At 42.5% G+C, this 18,401-nt stretch overlaps 1 protein-coding gene across 2 annotated transcripts in view; it reads left to right on the forward strand.

Moving 5' to 3' along the window:
* Positions 1-18,401, forward strand: part of ARID5B (AT-rich interaction domain 5B) — a 173,338-nt gene that overhangs the window by 148,861 nt on the left and 6,076 nt on the right. For both annotated transcript variants that reach the window (XM_006186974.3, XM_006186975.3), the window contains one exon: positions 14,904-15,102. In XM_006186974.3, coding sequence (XP_006187036.1) covers positions 14,904-15,102 — 199 coding nt within the window. The remainder of the gene's footprint in view (positions 1-14,903; positions 15,103-18,401) is intronic.

Below are 18,401 nucleotides of genomic sequence, written 5' to 3' on the forward strand. Positions count from 1 at the left end.
GTTTAAAAAATAAAACTCAAGTGCTAAATATGAGGGCTGTTCTTCACATAGTCAGTTACCATTCCAACTTCAACCCAGCTGCCTCACGCCCATCTCTGGATCATACAAATGCATCTTCAGATAATGTCATGTGACACATCAACTCATAGTCATATTTCTTTTGAGTCCAATTATATTTTTATCTGTATTGCATATAACACAGAGCCTCTTTTAGTGTGGCCATTCAGTGAAACTTAGAATGTTTTTATAGGTATAATCACAGTAAATTGAGTTGGGTTTAGTACCCCATGAAAAATTCCCACAAAGTATCCCCAAGAGATTGCCTTACTTGACAGTGTTATAATCCAGAATGATTTTTAAAAAATTGATAATAGGAATTCAAATGATTACTCTTCATAGCACTGTTTGCAGTATAGTGCATGGATCTTTTTTAACGTGAGTGTATTTCTCCTGGCATTTAATACAGAAGCCTGCACACTCACTGTACATAACAGGTACACCACTGACGTTCTTGTACAAAAAGGCACTGATGTCTCGGGTGAGTGTTCTGTAAACAGTGTCTGAGGTAACACAGTTAACTTATTTTGACTTGGGAGCCAAGGCTGTAATGAAAACATTTTCATTAGAAGCAGTCTCTACTTTCAAATAGTTTTCATCATGATAGTGAACCTCACTTAGTTCTATGTGCAAATGTCCCCAACATGTGAACCATCACACTTGAAGGACCAGAGAGCAATTAAAACTTGGAAAAGGAGTGTATCTCAGCTGTAAACTAGCTCACCTAGTTAGAGTGAAAAATGAACCAAACATACTGCAAAGCATCACATGGGCAAAAAACAGATATTGTTTGGGATGGAAAAAGGATTGGACTTAATCATAGTATGTACGTGTGTGTGTGTGTTTGGCTGTGTGTTTACTCAAGCAGTCGTGTGGATAAAAATAGCCTCAACCCTAAATGAAATGCCAAGATATGTTCTTTTGAAGGTTGTGTACTTTTGTTTCACGATTAAACTCTTACTGGAATAGCAGAATCCCATATGCCTTCAGTCAGTCAAATTGGAAAATTCTAATAGACATACCTCAAACTTGATCAATTAAAAAACATTATTGAAGAATTTTAAATGATTACTCTTCTCTCCTCATCCTTGGGAGCAGATTGATATTTCATAAAGGTTTGGTCTTCTGCTGGAATGAATTTTTTGAAAAGCTGTATCAATTATTCTTCCAAATCTATAATTTGTTTGGTCAGTATATCAGACAGGCAGGATCCAGGAAGGAAAATAAAATCCACAGTAGGGATCCAACAAAGAGAATTTACTACACAGAATTGCTTAAACAAGTGTTGGGTGAAGTGGTGCATTAATAGGGAGGTGATAACTGTAGGTTCCCCGGGGCTGAGGGAAGAGAGAAAAGAGGCTGGGCACTCACTGCCCGGAAGTTTACAGGCGTCACCAAGCTGGGTCCAGACCCTCCCAGGGAGCGTGCCCAGCCAGTGCAGAGCAGGAGCGGTGCGGAGCTGGGTGCAGACTGAGGAGGCCGTGCTCTGCAGTGGTGCTGGGCTGCAGAGGAAATGCACTGAAACTTTTCTGGGATGGTTGAAAGAAGCTAGGGGCTGGAAGCAACTGCTGCTGCTAAGTGATTGTTGGCTTGGCCGTGAAATGAACAGCAAGCAAAATAGAAGGCAGTCCCTTCTCCCTTCCCTGGGCCTGCTGGGGCCCCACTGGTAGAACCCCAATAGGAAGACAGCTGGCAAAGGAGACAGGTCATTTGCAGAGTCCCAGGCCCAGCATCCCCTGGCGGAGCACAGAAGAGTGGGTTTGGAGTTGAGAGACAATGGTCAGTGGCCAAGTGGGACCCCCAACATAGAAATCCCTGCACAGAACCCAAAACCAAGGTTAGAGCACAGCTGTTCCAGGGCCATCAGCGAGGTCCTTCACCTGTTCTCGGCATTTCCTTTTGCCATCTAAGTCCCTATGGCATTGTTGTGGTCAGATACCAGGGGTGTCATGAATAATCAGTCATTTCTAATAGTTAACTACCGAAATTTGCAGATGATTGATTTTTTTCTTTTAAATCAGACTGTTTACCATAATGCCAGTCTCGCTCATTTGAACCATGCTCTCACAGGAGTCACCCTACCCCTCTGTGCTGTGGTAGGGACAGAAGTCTGGGAAGTACTGCCCTCAGTGTGTCTTCCTCCTCTTTGATGGTTCTACCAAAGAAGGCAAGGGCACACGCAGACCTGTCCAGGGACTGGAAACTCTTATGGTCAAAGAAGGGGCTGGCGCTCTCAGCTAAAACAGTGTTCAGTGGCCATGGCAGATTTCATTCATTCTTGCTAGTTAACAGGCGGTGCTAACACCATTCGAACAAAGATGATTAGCTTGGTGAAGGGCCGTTGTTTTCATGAAGGTTCAAGGAGGTGTAAGGGTCAGGATTTTGTGAGCAGATGTCTAGTCTAGAGATGCCGTTAGCAGTGTTTGAAGCCTTCTAAGCTAGATCAGAATGACTGCAGTTCTGCCTCTGCTGCCGGTTCATCCCGTCTCTAGTTCTCACCCTAATGTAGAGACTTGGGTCCTTTTCTTACCTCCCTACCACCCGCTTTGCTTTCCTAGAAGACGACGAAGCAGTGAGTGATCTACTGCGCATTATCCACTGATTTGTTTTTCATGCAGTGTAGTTCATGTTTCCAGTAACTGTTTGCATTTTCCAATGAGAAAAAAGTAGTCGGTTCCTCAGTAAATGTTACTTGTATATTAGTTGGGTACTTTTGGTTTATTAATGAGTGTAATAATGAAAGTGCGGGTTGTTGAAAAGAATCAATGGGTGTTTTTATTTAAGGCAGAGCAGAAATGGTACAATGCCCGTGAATGCATCATTGTCGCCGAAGGCCCGACTCGCCCAAACTTGCCTCTGATTGGTTTAAATCAAATCAGTCCAAGCACTTCATAAAAATGTCTTTGTCAGCCTGGTTTTACTTCCAAACCTATTCATCTCTGTCAGTTTTTAATATTAGCACCAGTCTCCTGGCCACAGCCCATTAGTACTGTACTTAATTGCTCATGTTACAGGTGATCACCAATGTAAAAAGCATTCATGTTTCCCTGTTGCTATGTAGATGTCTCAAAGTCAGCAGAGCTTATGAAGTGTGGTTATTCTAGACAGTTCTTGTTCAGGATTTATAGGTACATTTACTGGAGATTATAATGCAAAGAAAAAAGACCACCTCCCCCTGAGCAGGACACTTCTAAGTGGAGCATTTTCTTTCTTGTCTAGCTCTGTATTTAAGATGCCCCAAATCGCTTTCTATTATCAGTAAAGGAACAAGAAGGGAAAGGTTACTTTAATGGATTCTCTTAGCTTGATTTTCTGGAATAGTAATTCACTTTAAAGACTTTGTTTTCACATGCAGATTTGTTTTCTTGTTTTCTTTTTTAATGGTTTTTAAGCACATGCAAGGGGGAAAAATCTTTACACAGAGTACCAGATTACTGGTTTTAATTTTCCTGAATAAATTACACAGTCTGTTTCTGTGGAGCACATGAAGTTGTTACCAGGGATTTAAAAAGGAGCATTAAGGCAAAAGTACTTTATAATGTGCTTTTCTGAGTATTTAGAAAATCAGACTCATAAACAAATGTGTATTTGTTTGTGGGGGAAATGAACAGTTATGCTTCATCTTCTTGCATACTTAATGCCCAATTTCAAATTCTAACCTTTTGCTTTTCCCATAAGCATTCCTAGGGCAAGACTGTCATGCCGCAGGGCTGAGGCAGCTTCCTTTGCAGTGACTTGGGGTGAGCTGTGCGTAAGCCAGACACATTTGGTCAGAACCCAAGTGACAGTCAGCTGGAGCTTCGACCTTTTTTTCTCTGAAGGTGGAAGGCAGGCTGTGGGAGGTTTGTGTTTTGAGTAAGATAAGTATGCGCTTTAAGGTAAATGCCAAAAATAGACAAGGTTCTAAGGAACTCAGCTAATCATATTGCGGGCAAAAGCCAAGGGAAAGTAAGGCGAGTTAAGGTTCTGTTCACGTCCAGGACAAGGGCTGGTGTCTTCTTGCTCATTTTGACACCCTGGAAGTTAATCAGCACGCAGTTCAGAGGCCGCAGGCAAGGTCTCAGCAGCACAGAGTTGAGGGCTCCGTCTGCAGTCACCCAGTGAGGTTTTCCAGCCCATCTGTGTTCTGTGAACAGAGCAGCCACGAACGAGCACTGATACGCTTATGTAGCAATTGGCCAGAAAAATTTTTTGTCACTTGAATAGGATTTTAAAAATTGGGGCTTGTATTTTGTTTGTCTTTTAAATTTTTTCATTTTTCTGGTAATTCATTTTTATGGTATTTTACGGAAGTATCAGTAACAGACAGGAGATTTAGGAAGCTAGACCCTCTCACCAGGTCACTGGAGAAAGACTGCCCCACACCAGTGGTCACAAACTCAGATATCACCAGGGGCAGGTAGCACAGGTGAGCGCAGGCCACGGGGCTGGGAAACTGGCGCGCACAGCCCGGCCAGGGGCACCTAGGACATGTTCCATGTTTTGGAGATAATTTTTACGTGAAATCACCTGACTTAGAAATACTGGCTCCAGTACTTCTGAAAATATTTTAAGTAAGCTAAACTAAACATGCCCTGGGCAAGATGTAGCCTACAGGCTGCGGTGCTGGGTGAGGACTGAATTATCTCTGGCACTGGGCTGGGAGCACACAGAAGAGGCGCCGCTGAAGGCACCCTCCATCTCTGCACTCTTCCTCCTGCTGAGCCAGACCCCTGTGGCGTCCCACTGATGCTCCCTAAGCCTCCTGGGGCCAACTGATTCCGCACACTCCCTTTTCTCAGTGACAGGCCTCCGTACACTTGGCAAAGCTCCTCTGTCACTTCAGGTCTTCCTATTCCATTCATCCGAGCCTCAGAGCACAGTTTATGGACTTTCACCAGCATGGCCTGCATCCTGTAGATGCCTCCCTCTTGTGTCCCTCAAAGGACCCAGAGCTACTCCAGATGTGGCATGCAGTACTTCTTGGAATGTGGGCAGTGTCAGTCTATCAGCATAGCCTAGGACTACATTTGAAATGAGTAAGGAAGCCCTCTCCTAGTGGCCAGTGTCTTTTTCTTGGATCAGATAAATTTGCCATTTAATTGACTGCCTGTTTCCTTTGCTATTGCCCTCAACTCCTACCAGCTCATTAGAACTGTGATCCCTCGCTTACCTAACTTATCATAGGATACAACTCATAGTCCATACATACGTGAAAGAGAGTTAAATATTTAAGGCTATAAAAAACCTTAGGTAAGTAAGTTACAGATACAAATAGTAAGTTCAACAGGGATCAAAGAAAGAGGAGAGAGATTTCCAAGTAGCACAAGCAAAGTCTTCCAGGAGGACCTTGAATTTGAACTGGATCTTGAAGAGATTAGGTTAGAGCTTAAGATAGATCATCATACATTGCCTAAGATAATCTAGTTGTAGAATTCAAAAACAGTAAAGAAATTATATTTGGGGGCAAGGACCACAGGGTGTTGCTTTCCTTGAGACTCATCAGTGTACCGTCGTGAACGTATCAAGGACTCAAGAATTAGGGGCTGAATGAATTAAACTAAATCCAAGCAAAAAGGACAGTTTGCTCTAGGAACTGTGTATAATAAAGAGGTAGGCAGTGAAGTGGTGGAAGGGGCCGTCAGGAGAGTTCTAAGGCGGAATTTCCAAATTGGATACACCAAAGGCAGGTATTGTGGTTTACCCTCTCAATGTCTACTGACACGCTTGCCTTGAGGTCAGATGGTTAGACCACGCTCCATCCCCACCTACAGCGGGGTGGACGAACCTATGGACTTGCACCCCTGGGGAACACTGTCTTGGTAATGGTTCTGGCCGTGGGCAGTCTGCTGGTAACACTCCTCTAACACCGCCCCTCCAGCGCACTCATCTCCCTTTTCCCCATACCCACAGATGGCCTCCTGACCTGTGTTAGCAAACAGCAACCCCAGATTCTGACACAGAGTGTTGAGATCTAGGCAGGCTAAGGCATTGTGGCTGCTCTTCTGCCCGTACCCCACCCAGCTTGTTCTCACAAGGGACCTGAACTGGGTGGATGTAAGACCCTGTGCCCGAGTAACTTGTCATCTGTGAAGAATCTCTCCCCAAGGCACAGTCAGGTAATTTCATAAGCAAGAGCCTCCCTCCGTATCACTCAGCATGCCTCAAATGCTCTGATAACTTTCCAGTGCCTGGAGTTTTCAAGAAACTTTTAGAAAGGAAAACAAAACCCTAGCCAGGCCCTGGAGTAGAAAAACTGGTTTCTGTTTAAAAAAAATAAACAGCCTTTGAAAAAATCTCTATTTAAAAATTCTTAAATTTGCCTCTAAATGCAAGTTGTAATTAATAGAAGTTGGAGTTTACACTGTTGAGTGTAAAAACACCCTCAGGCACAAACTAATCAAGTGTGTATGTCATGCTGTAAACTACAGCAAGTTCTTTGACCCAAAAAAGGCTTGCCAAACAGCAGTTTTTTCTTTGTAAAGCTCCTTTATTGTCTCATTTTTGTTTTCTTCCTACTTCCCCCAAACCCCCTTTGAACCTCCCTATAGTATTTAAGAAACTTTGCAGGTTCCATATTTTATTGATAGTTTTCATCAAGCATGAATTTAAATCTGAGAATAGATTAGGTGTCTTAGCCCTTTTTCTTTTTGATAAATAACAAGAGGTTTCTCCTTACGATTTTCTGTCCTCAGGGCTTTATCATTAAGATTAAATAACTGTATTCTCAAGCATGCCACTGCACAAACATCTTTTCAATTATGTGAGTAACAGATGCCTTCACAAAGGAACTATTGAAAATTCAGAAAGCATGTTTCCAAAAAGAAAGGGAAAAAAAGTATCAGATGACAGAAGAATATAATTGTTTACCATTAAAATATATCCTTCACTCTTCCACTGAAAACCTCTTGGAACATTTTGTTTTTGTACAAGTTATTACAAAGTGATCAAAATAATACATGTTTGGGGGGATTGCTGAATATTTCAAAAGCTCTGGAATCTTCTGTATCTCACTTACATGGGACTTAAACGCAGTAGTTGTCTGTTTTTACATATGGACATTGCCCGCTTCATTTGCAAGGCACACAGCATGTTGAAAACTAGTTATATTTGTCTATTCCTACTCTTGAAATAGTGTTCATCTGCCCTTGAACCAGATCCACGCAACTTAATTCTGAGTCAGTCGTTGTTTTCTCATCGAGAAGCATCGTTGTTGTCATCTCTGCTGGCCGCGCCATGGGGGGCTGGGTGCTCTAGAGGGTCCATGTCTTCTGTTGTAGCACATATTTTATTCCCTGGGGCGTAAAGTCAGCCTTTCTTAAATCCATGCCAACTTTCTTCAACTTGGTCTTCATTGGAAAGACACGGGACTAACATCAATCTAGACCCTCCTAGAAGCAGCAAGGAGGCATCACAGGAGCAAAGCCCCAGAGGAGCACTGCATCTAGCTGGGGAGGCCGTGCGAGCCTCGGACTTGGTAAGATGACGCCCTGTAGGCTGGAGTTCCCAGGGGTATGATTCTTGAGTTTTTCTGAATGTACAACATCAATCCAACTAGGGGTACCACCTTTTGGAGATTTGTGGCGTGGCTGTCCTGGCATATTGTATAGGCAGTCGTGTGGCCAGTGTCTGAGCCATAGGGCTGCTTCTCTGGGAGTGAGTTGGACCCTTTGTGTATTCCGTAGGCCTGGTGCCTCTAAGGAAAGGAGAATGCTCCCCTGATCTCACCAACAGTGCAGGAGGAGCTTGGGATTCTCTTAACCCAGGGCTGACCTTTTCAGTATCTCTGCGGTGCTGGTGCTTCTCAGACAATGTAAGAAGGTGCAGGGCGACCTTGCTGAGACAGACGGCTCCGAGAGGCAGGCAGATCTGCGTTTGAACTCCTGTTCTGACGCTCAGTAGCTGTAGGTCTTCCACTAGTCACTCAGCTGTTTCACACTGAGCCTCTGTTCCTTGTCAATAAAATGAGGATAAGGTATACAAAGTGCTTGGTGTTGTTAGTAACTGAATACATGGCGACTGCTGTTCATGTCTAATCAGTATAAGAACAACCAGAAGTTCCTCTCCCTTCCCTCCCCTCGCCTCTAACCCGGCCCCACAGCCCACGTAACTCCCTTTCAGGGGGCCCGTCCTCCTGGAGCTACCTCATCCCCCGGACTCACCTTTATGGGGATCCCAGCACCTTTCTTTCCTTTCTTGGCTTAGTTAGGGTCACAATCACTCCAGGACTATGGATGAAGGTGTCAGGGTCATCAGTTCATCTAAGAAACAACTCTCCCACCACTTCTAGGGACAAACGGAGAATGTCAGCGCCTTCAGATGGTTTCCTTGTTCATTTGCCGCTGCCCCTTGAGTAGGTGATGAAGCCTCTGGTGAGCTGATCATTTTCCTAAGGAAGAGCTTTTTTGAAGACAAGTGCCATGTTTTGTTATTGAAAATAATGGGCCACAACCCTTTTAGGTATCTCTGTACAGAATCTGAGTGATGCTGTTTATACCTTCTTCCTTTTTAAAGTGCTGGGTACAGTTTGCCCTTGGTAGCTTGTGGGCAAGCTAAGTCTTTCCCACAGAACCATGCTGCATCTTTCTGCCGTTTTCTTGGCTGGGATGGGGGTCTGCCTTTGGCTCGTTTTCCACGGCCTGTGTGTCGGCATGGCACCTCCTTCCATGTTTGGTGCTCAGAGCTTTCAGTTCACGGCGCTCTGCTGGTAGGTGACACCAGAGTCCTCTTTCTCAGTTCCCTTGGCTACTGATGTTTTGCTCTTCATACTCTGCACTGAAACTCCTGTCTTAAAGTGACAGAGATCTTTCTCCAGAGCCCACACTTCTCTTACATGGAGAGCTTGGCTTTTTTTTTATACATATATTTTTATAGAAGTATAGTCAGTTTACAATGATGTGTCAATTTCTGGTGTACAGCACAATATTTCAGTCAATAGGAGCATACATATATTCATTTTCATATTTTTTTTCACCGTAAGTTGCTACAAGATACCGAATATACTTCCCTGTGTTAAACAGTATAAACTTGTTTATCTGTTTTATATATAGTAGTTAGTATCTACAAATCTCAAACTCCCAACTTATCCCTTCCCACTCCCTTCCCTACTGGTAACCGTAAGTTTGTTTTCTATGCCTGTGAGTGTGTTTCTGTTTTGTAAATAAGTTTCTTTTCTTTTCTTTTCTTTTTAGATTCCATATATGAGTGATATCATACGGTATTTTTCTTTCTCTTTCTGGCTTACTTCGCTTAGAATGATATTCTCCAGGTCCATCCATGTGGCTGCAAATGTCATTATTTTAGTCTTTTTTATGGCTGAGTAGTATTCCACTGTATAAATATACCACAGCTTCTTTAGGCAGTCATCTGTTGATGGATGTTTAGGTTGTCTTGGCTATTGTAAATAGTGCTGCTATGAACATTGGGGTGCATGTGTCTTTTAGAACTAAGGTTCCCTCTGGATATATACCCAGGAGTGGGACTGCTGGATCATATGGTAAATCTTTATCTTTAGTTTTTTGAGGAATCTCCATATTGTTTTCCATAATGGCTGCACCAAACTACATTCCCACCAGCAGTGCAGGAGGGTTCCCTTTCCTCCACACCCTCTCCAGCATTTATCATTTGTGGACTTCTGAATGATGGCCATTCTGACAGGTGTTAGGTGATACCTCATTGTAGTTTTGATTTTCATTTCTCTGATAAAGAGCGATATTGAGCATTTCTTTATGTGCCTATTGGCCATTTGTATGTCTTCACTGGAGACTGAACCTGGCTTTTAAAAGAACCAGTGGTGCCCACTGAGGAAATATTCCCATTGCTCTGTGCATTGACATAGCACATTTGTGTGTTTGACTTTCATTTTGGTGCCTACCCCGCAAATGCTCTTCTGTCATTTTTAGAGCGATGGTCTGGCACCCTGAGCTAGAGGTGAACAGATTGAGATTAGGACTTCCCATACTTCTTGGAACCTTAACAAGTGTGTGTACTTCATTTTCAAAAAAGAAAAAATATACCTTCTAGTGCCTCCATACTTGGTGAAAGATGGCTTCCCACACTTCACATTTTTGGTCTTTGGCCGAGAATGTTGGGCCAAACCTTGGAATCAACCCTGGAATCAGCTTGGAGTTGTAATGACTCCATCTGGGATCAGATCAGGTCCAAAGCCCAAGTGGAACCAACGTGTCATTTCTTTTCTACTGCCATAAAAAAACCTGATAGTGTAAGAATAGTAGTAGCATTTTTACCCTAACATGCTCACCAACTTTATTCCCTCTGCCCCTAAAATATTCTTCTCCAAGAGCACTAGCAGATCTCTGGGCCTGGAATTTTTCACTGGTTTGATACCATACAAGTGCCTATGAAGTAACCAGGGTGAGTTTGAGGTTCAAATACAACCCAAAAGATTTGTCCCTTCTCCCATTCTTTGGATTGAATCAGTCCCAGACATTATTATAATATCATTTTTCAGAACTCTATAAATAGATGGATTCTTATTTCTCCTCTTAAGCACTGTTTGCTAAATGTTTTGGCCCCAAAGTTCAGTCATTCCATGCAAGCATTAATCAATACATGAGACATTAGTGGTTACTTGTTCTGATGAGAGTTGACATGATTTTTCCTCTGCCTATGGGGAGGGGAGGGGAATGTTGCCTAATAAAGATGAAGGGTCTTTTCTTCTTTTGTATGAAATGCAAATGATGGGGACGTGTGCAATATGCATTTCTCGAATGTGAGGCTGCTGCTTTTTGTTGAGAAAGAGTGGCAAGGCCCTGGAGGATTTTAGAATTTGTAAATATAAAATTATCTGCCATGGTGTTTAAAAAAAATAATAAAAGGGAGAAAGAGTTGGCAGGTTGCCAGATTACTTACATTACAGTAATAGATTTGCTGACCCCTGACTTCTGCTGTAGAGAAATGTATTGAATTTTTCATAATATCAGATGAGGCAGATCTAAAAACCTAGTATACTGAGCACCATTATTTAACTTGAGATTTAACAAAGCCGAAATCTTTTCAAACCAGCAGTTTCTTGTACGATGATAATTTAGTGGCTCAGACGCTAATAAATCAAGGTTACAGTGCCATTGATTTGTTAATTTTAACTTGGGTTGATTTTATAAGTCATCTTTATTTAAAAAAAAAAAAAAGAAAAAAAAAAACCCCTTGCTTTTCACAGTGACTGAATTTAATAAGAATCTGTGATAGCAAACGGCCCCCTCCTGTTTCTGCTTTGGGCTGGAAAATGCTATTCTTGTGTTATTCCTAGGGAAAAATAAAATCTCATGCTGCTACAAATCTTATGCCTATGGAAAGATGTTATTTTTTAATACATGATGGCTTACCTATTTCAGATCCATTAATGGCATCGTAAATAAGCATTTTGCTAATCTGAAATGTGAAATCTGGATAATAGTAAAGGCCCATTTATCTGCCCAGCTTTCAATCTGCAAACTGCATGTAGATCGGGGAGGGGGATCTCTCTGGATTTTCTAATGAATATATTGCTTCTTTTCCCCATTATTTCTATCCACCAAAAACCCAAACCACAATCTTGGAGTTGCAGCCCATTGAAAGTATTTTTCCTGTGTAATGAGTTCTTGGGGGCTAGGGTGCATTTTTGCATTTATCTGTACAGTTTTGAAGCTGATTAAATCCTCATTGTACTACAAATATTTGAGGAATAGTCATCTGCAAGGCGCAGTCACGTTGCATTATACTAAATTCCTTATACGATACGGCGCTTCCTGTGTTGGGCAATGTTGACCTGATGTTGGCTAACCTGTTTTTAATGGTACTGCGTGTACGTTAAACGTTTAAATGTTCAGAAACCTATAATAGTTTTCGTCCTCTTGTGCTATAAAAACTAATAGTCAGATGATAAGATCATATCCTGTGGGGTAATTGTGTTGTACCATGACAGGATCACTGAAAAAACATTCAGTGAAAATCGCACCCAACGGAAATCACTATACGAACAGCGATTGTTTGTGGTGTTTGTGTGCCGGGTGAGAGACCAGCTCTGTTCTTCAGCGCTTAGCTGGTCGTATTTCTGATTGTTTCCTTTTAGCTGCTGCCTTTCTTGTTTTATTTTGGGAGCCTTTTTTCCCCCTGAGCCACTATAATTATCTTTCAGTGATTTAGAAGGGGAAAAAAAACACTCAGTTGACCTTTACACACACACACACACACACACACACACACACACACTCACTGTTTCTCTCACATACATGCTCCCTCTGGAAGCCTTGAACAAGCAGGGTTTGTGTTTGGATTCAGTTTTACCTTAGTCATGCCTCTTTCCAGATACAAGAAACATTTAATTCCAGATTTCCTGCTTCTGGCTTTAGGCCTTTGACCAGCAAAGTGAAATGTATTTTTTACTGCTGTCGGCCAGCCAGCTGCTGAGTTGAGTGAAGGGAAGGGGAAAAAAAAAGAAGGAAAGGGAAAAAAAAAAAAAAATGAAATGAAAATGTTGCCTTGCCTCCTGAACTTGTGAAATTGTGTGAGGAAACTAAAGTCTCCTTAGCACCCATCTAGAAATCTGGGCTGACCCAGGACTATTGGGACCCAACGTGAGGGGGCCTCAGGGGCCCACTGTGGGTGTCTCTCCCACCCACTTCTCTGCTTCCTCTTACCTCCTTCCCCACACTCAAAGGTAATGCTGTCGTGCTTCTCAGGAAAGGGGGGCCCTCATGGTGTCACCATCTCCCTTAGGGAGTGGAGTTGTGGGGAGGGTAATACCAACAAACAGTAACCACCGAATACCCGGACTTCAGAGCTCCTTATGTTCCCATAGCAACCAAACAAAAGTAAAACAAACCTATCTGTCCTAACAATAAAAATATGTTTTCATTAAAGTCAATTTAGAATATTTTTTCCAATTTAAAATATTCAGTACATTCTGCTCATGGACAGAAATCCCCAACCAGCCACTGTTGAAGGGGATAAAGTCCCTGGCAGAGCTATGCAGCTAAGAGCAACTGGGGGGAATGTTGGGGACTTTACAGATGAGACAGAACACATTCAAGTACGAACAAGATTGCTTTTTTCTCTCTTCTTCTGCTTAGTTATGCTTTTTATTATATAAACATTAACTGTAATATTACAGTGGGAAGCAGGTATTTGGCAGCTATGTATTATTTTAGTAAGTCTACACAGAGAGAGAACAGTTTCCAGTTTTAGCAGCTGTAACATGTTTAAACTCAGTTTGTAATGGGATCTGAAGATAACTATTCCCCATGGGCTGTGCTGATCTTCACGGCTGGCCCACTGCCAGATGCAGGGCTCGAAACTTACCCACGCCTTCCTGCACATACCTTGTCTGAGCATGCTCAGTAAATGAATTTTGTTTCTAATACGCTATAAATTGGGGTTTGATTTTTCCCATAATTTACTTGGTATTTTATTTAAGAGTGAAAATATCATGATCACAAATTGTCCCCACGTCTGACTCGCAAACCTGAACAATTGTGTTTAAGTAGTTGAGACCCAATGGCATAGTTAGGAACCGATTTTAGGATAGTTAACCAATATCCAAACCAAAGACGTTTCTGCCTGGGAGTCTTTGTTTAAAATAATCAGGGTTCCCAATATTTGAACAGATTTATCCTGTTTATAAGCCAAGTACATTTTCTTCATTGAGTCAACTTGTCTTATTTAAAACAAATTATGTTTGCTGTATTAAAGTTCATATTTTTAAGGCTGAGTCTTGTATTAATCCCACAGTGAGTCATTAATCATACCAAATGCATTATAAAAACTTTAATCACTGAAGTTGAAACCGAGATTGTAATGCAATCCATCCCTTTTAATTACATCAGCTATTTTCCCCTTTCAGATCAAGCGCTACGTCGCAAAGGGAAAACAGATTAAAACTAGAGCTGTTTGATGTTTCTCTTTTTAGAGCAATTTTATGTACTTTGTTTTAAAAGTTATATAATTAAAATGCTTGAATTTTTCAGCCCTCTGATTTTTGTGGCTTGAAGGCTCTGTCCGCCTTCCTTCTTGCTGGGGCCTCTTTAAGCTCAGCACCCCAGGCAGACCTTCTCGTACTGGAGGCACCTACCCCCTCAGGCTCTGGATGAGACAGCTGTCTCTCAGCCATGCTGTGTTTACCTCCCACAGCCTCTTTATCTTATGTGTCTGGTCTATATTTTGACATGAATGAAAATATAAATTTGGGAGACAGGCAGAACTCGGTTCAAATTTCACATCTAAAATGGTGTGATTCTCAGGCAAATTATTTAACCTTTTTGGGCCTCAGTTGCCTCATCTGTTAAAAAGGGAATAACAACAATAGTAATCCTCCATAAGGATGTTGCATACATCACAGGAAATACTTTGTATAACGTACCTAGGACATGTGGCATGTTCTAGTACATACTAGTAGCTACTAGAATAAGCCTCAGGGGCTTTGAACGTTGTGTGCACCGCTGATCCTAGTGCCTAGGACACTGGCTGGCACAGTCTGTGCTCAGTAAAGAGCTGTCAGCAGGATGATAAAGGAATGGCAGCTATCATCATAGCTATTATTCCTGTTGTGATGTTGCTGTTGGCACTTAGCCAGGTTCCAGGGGCAGTGATAATGATGCGACTTTGGACACTTCCATTGGTGTCCTCAGCATATAGATCCACAGAACCAGAAAGAGGTCTTGCCAAGAGGGATGTAAGTTACCAGGTGCTGGTTTTGATCAGGGAAGTAGATCGCTGAGCTGTGGAGTAGGTTTGGAGAAATGCACTGGTGGTGCTGGAGATGAAGTCACTCAATAACTTGCTCGTATTGAGAAAAGAAAGTAAACCCCCACGGCATGGGCGCCAGCAGAATCACCTGCCCTGATTGAGCCTCTCTCCTGACACTCTTTTAGGTTAATCCTGCCGTATGAAAGGTTTATTAAAGGAGAGGAAGATAAGCCCCTGCCTCCAATCAAACCTCGAAAACAGGAGAACAGTTCACAGGAAAACGAGAATAAAACCAAAGTATCGGGAGCCAAACGCATCAAGCATGAAATCTCTAAAAGCAAGAAAGAAAAAGAGAACGCCCCGAAGCCTCAGGATGGGGCAGAGGTGAGTCTCTCCCCCCAGAAACAGCTCTGTGAGGTGGGTCCCGCCCGGGGTCTTCTGGAGCCCCCCCACCAGAGCCTCTGAACTTCACGGCTCCCCAGACAGGAACAGGGCCTTTGGGGCCAGCGCGCGGTACTGAATGGGCAGGCCAAGGACAGGCTCTAGAAGGACGCGGACGTCCTGTGGAAAAGTGGGAGCAGAGGCAGGCTGTGAGTCAGAAGGAGCCAGGGCACCAGCCCGGGAAGCCAGGGACCCTGATGTGAAAGATGTGGCTTCTTTGCCATTTCACAGCCAGTCTGTCTGAGGAGCTGGTGTAACTTTAAAACATGCATCGTGGGACCTGCCGTGTCTCTGCAGGACTGTCCTGGAAACTTCAGAGACTTGTCTGCCTCCTGTAATTGACCTCTGTGCACCAGCCTTGGGTTGAGACCAATTTAGAAATATCTTAAGTACGTATTATTTATAGGGGAATTTTGAAATGGTTCCTCTGAAACCATTATTATCCCTCATGTTAACAGGTAGTTTCTGAACCTTTTAAAACAAGCCAGCTGCCCACGGCCCCCAACAGCTCTTTGGTAGAAGTCATCACTGTCAGCGTACAGCCAGTTGTGGAGGCTGATCTGGGCTCTGTTTCAACATGAATAATAAAAAACGCTGCTGCCCATTTAAAAAAAAAAAAAAAACCTTAGCAGCAGCCACATTTGGAGACAGCATGTTCTAGGATTCAACCCCAGAGGGAATTTTGGTGCTGGTATTAAACAGCCTCTAAAAATCAGGTTTATAATGAACACATAAGAGACTCCATAATTAAACACTGGCTTAAAACACACACACAACACACACCGACCTCCCGACTAGAAATTAACTTACCCAACTGACTCCTGTGTAAGAAGATATATTAATACCAAGAAGAGACTTTTTGTTTATGTTTTTGTTTCATAATTATTTTGTGCTAGTAATTAAAAGGGGAGGAGGAAAATGACGCAGAGTTTTCTAAACATCTAAACAAGCTTGCAACATAAATGACCAAAAGCAAGGAAATTCCAAGTTAAGGCTTATATTCCATTATTCCTTTCTTCTGTTGGTTTCATAATTTATGATAGGGTTTGCGATCGGTGAGTTCTATTAGATACTTATTATGTACAGCATTGCCAAAGCACCAGGGGACAAACTGAGGACCAAGAGGCCAGCTGACCTTAGAATGGCTCCACTTTGGGCGTGAAGTTTGAAACAGCTGATACGTGAGTTAGGGGAGGACTCCCTGAGCCCACCAGTTTGGGAGGTGACTCTTGCCAAGAGTAGTGCCTGACGCCCTGTGGTCCACAGGAACCCTCAACCCCTTAAAGCTCCCTGTTTCCTGTTGGCCCCGACAGGCTCCCTGCAGGGAGCTGTAAGTGACCAAGGTCATTATGATCAAGGCATCTAAGCTACCTGGAATCTCACACCCTCTCCAAGGCTGACCTAAAAGTGAGAATTGCTCCCACCTCCTACAGAGACCAATGTTACTGACTAAGTATTATTTCTTCTCATTGACTATGTATTTGGGGTTTGGGGTTTGAATTTTATCATTGTGGCTTCCGTTGTCATTGTTTTTAATTTTTTGATGTTTTCAATATGAAGCAGTGAACTCAGTGGAGGTAAGAGGGTTTAAAAAAGCCCTTCTAGTCAAACCCGCTGTCCTCAGGTAACTGGAGGGCAAGCTGCACGGTGGGAAGGTGCCATTTAACACACTAAGGCAACTCATAAAATGCCACCTCAGGAAAAAGGTCCTCTCCTTTTTTTTCTGCCTAGTTTTCAAAGACCGCCTACAACTGTTTACAACCAAAAGCACACAACTCCATGTAACTGAAGTCCTAGGTCACAGAAACTGCAGAGAGACACAGTACCCTCCATAGCCCCCTTCCGACCACAGGCCCAGTCAGAAACTAACATTTAAACGCAGTTTGCCCTTTTTCCCTTGCTGAACTTACTTTTCTGTATTTTCATGTAATGTATAAGCTCAAGAGACCAATGCTGATTATTAATGTAGAACATGTAATGCTATTTGTACCGGAAAAGACAGCTATTAGTACAAAAAAGAAAGAAACAAAGAAAAAGATGTCAAGCAAAGGCTCTTAGTGTATATAACACATCCCTAAGAAACAGGGCTATCTTGAAGCAGGTTTAAGGAGAAATCTCTGACATGCGTGTGATTTCTTAACATTTTTGTTCCTGTGCGTCCCTGCACCAGCATCCTCAGTCTTACACAAAGATGCTAATGTGGTGGACACGTCTTAACAAAGAAGAAAAGCATTCAAAGGGGCGAGATGGAGGGGGAAAAGAAGGCCAGCTCAGTACTAATGTTTTGTGACTGTTCTCCACCAAGATATGTCAGGGCAGAATGATAGAAGTTTTTGAAAGGGCTTGCCATTCAGCTGGGTCACACATGGAAAGTTAAAATGACCTTCTGAGGTCAAAGTTGGCACAGCTACATAATGCAGTGAGTGGGTCGAATTGGACCCACAACTTCTGTCAACAGGGACCCATAAAGAGCATCCATCTCATTGACTCTAACTTAGTGCAATGAACAGAAAAGCTGTATTTGTGGTGGCACGCACTGCCTGCCTTTTGACAACTTCATTTTCAGCTTTAATAGAAATGCAGTTTGCTGCAGCCTAGAAGGACTCAGAGTCCTTCTGTCCCTCAGGTAGACAGGCTGAAGTTGCACCTGCATACTTTTTCAATATTTCAGCTTCAGCTGCGTGTCATATGGCACTAGGTAGAAATTACTAACATCTAAGCGTCGCTAATTTTATGCATCATACTGAACACGTTAGGATAGGACCTGCTCCCTGGACGAAAGGCAAGGAGTTACAGTAAGTTTAATGTTGTTGTTGACGTGGGGTTGGTGGTGTTTGTGAAAGAGAGAAGCTTAAAAAGATCCTCTCCAAAGTGTCATAAAGCACAACATGTAATTTAAAACCCATTTGGATAATTGACTGATTTGACAACGAGACAACCTCAGAATTAAACTATATATTAGAATCAAGGAGTCATATGATTGTGTACCAGCAGTACATAACACTTTGCTATTTTGATAGGTATCTCATAAGGGACCAAAGTGAGTATGCATATTTCCCCTAATGTTTCTGTAATTGAGATTTCTTTGTTGAGAGCGTGATTGGGGAGCAATAAAGCTTTACAGAAAGTCCATGAGCTGATTGACAAGCCAGTTTTCAAGAAAAACTGCTGTGTATTAACATTTTATTTCATAGCATAATGTGTCAGTGCATTTGGCTTCCTTCTGACTATCTTTTGAAATA

Source organism: Camelus ferus, chromosome 11, assembly GCF_009834535.1.
Source record: "Camelus ferus isolate YT-003-E chromosome 11, BCGSAC_Cfer_1.0, whole genome shotgun sequence".
In the NCBI taxonomy this organism is placed as follows: Eukaryota; Metazoa; Chordata; class Mammalia; order Artiodactyla; family Camelidae; genus Camelus; species Camelus ferus.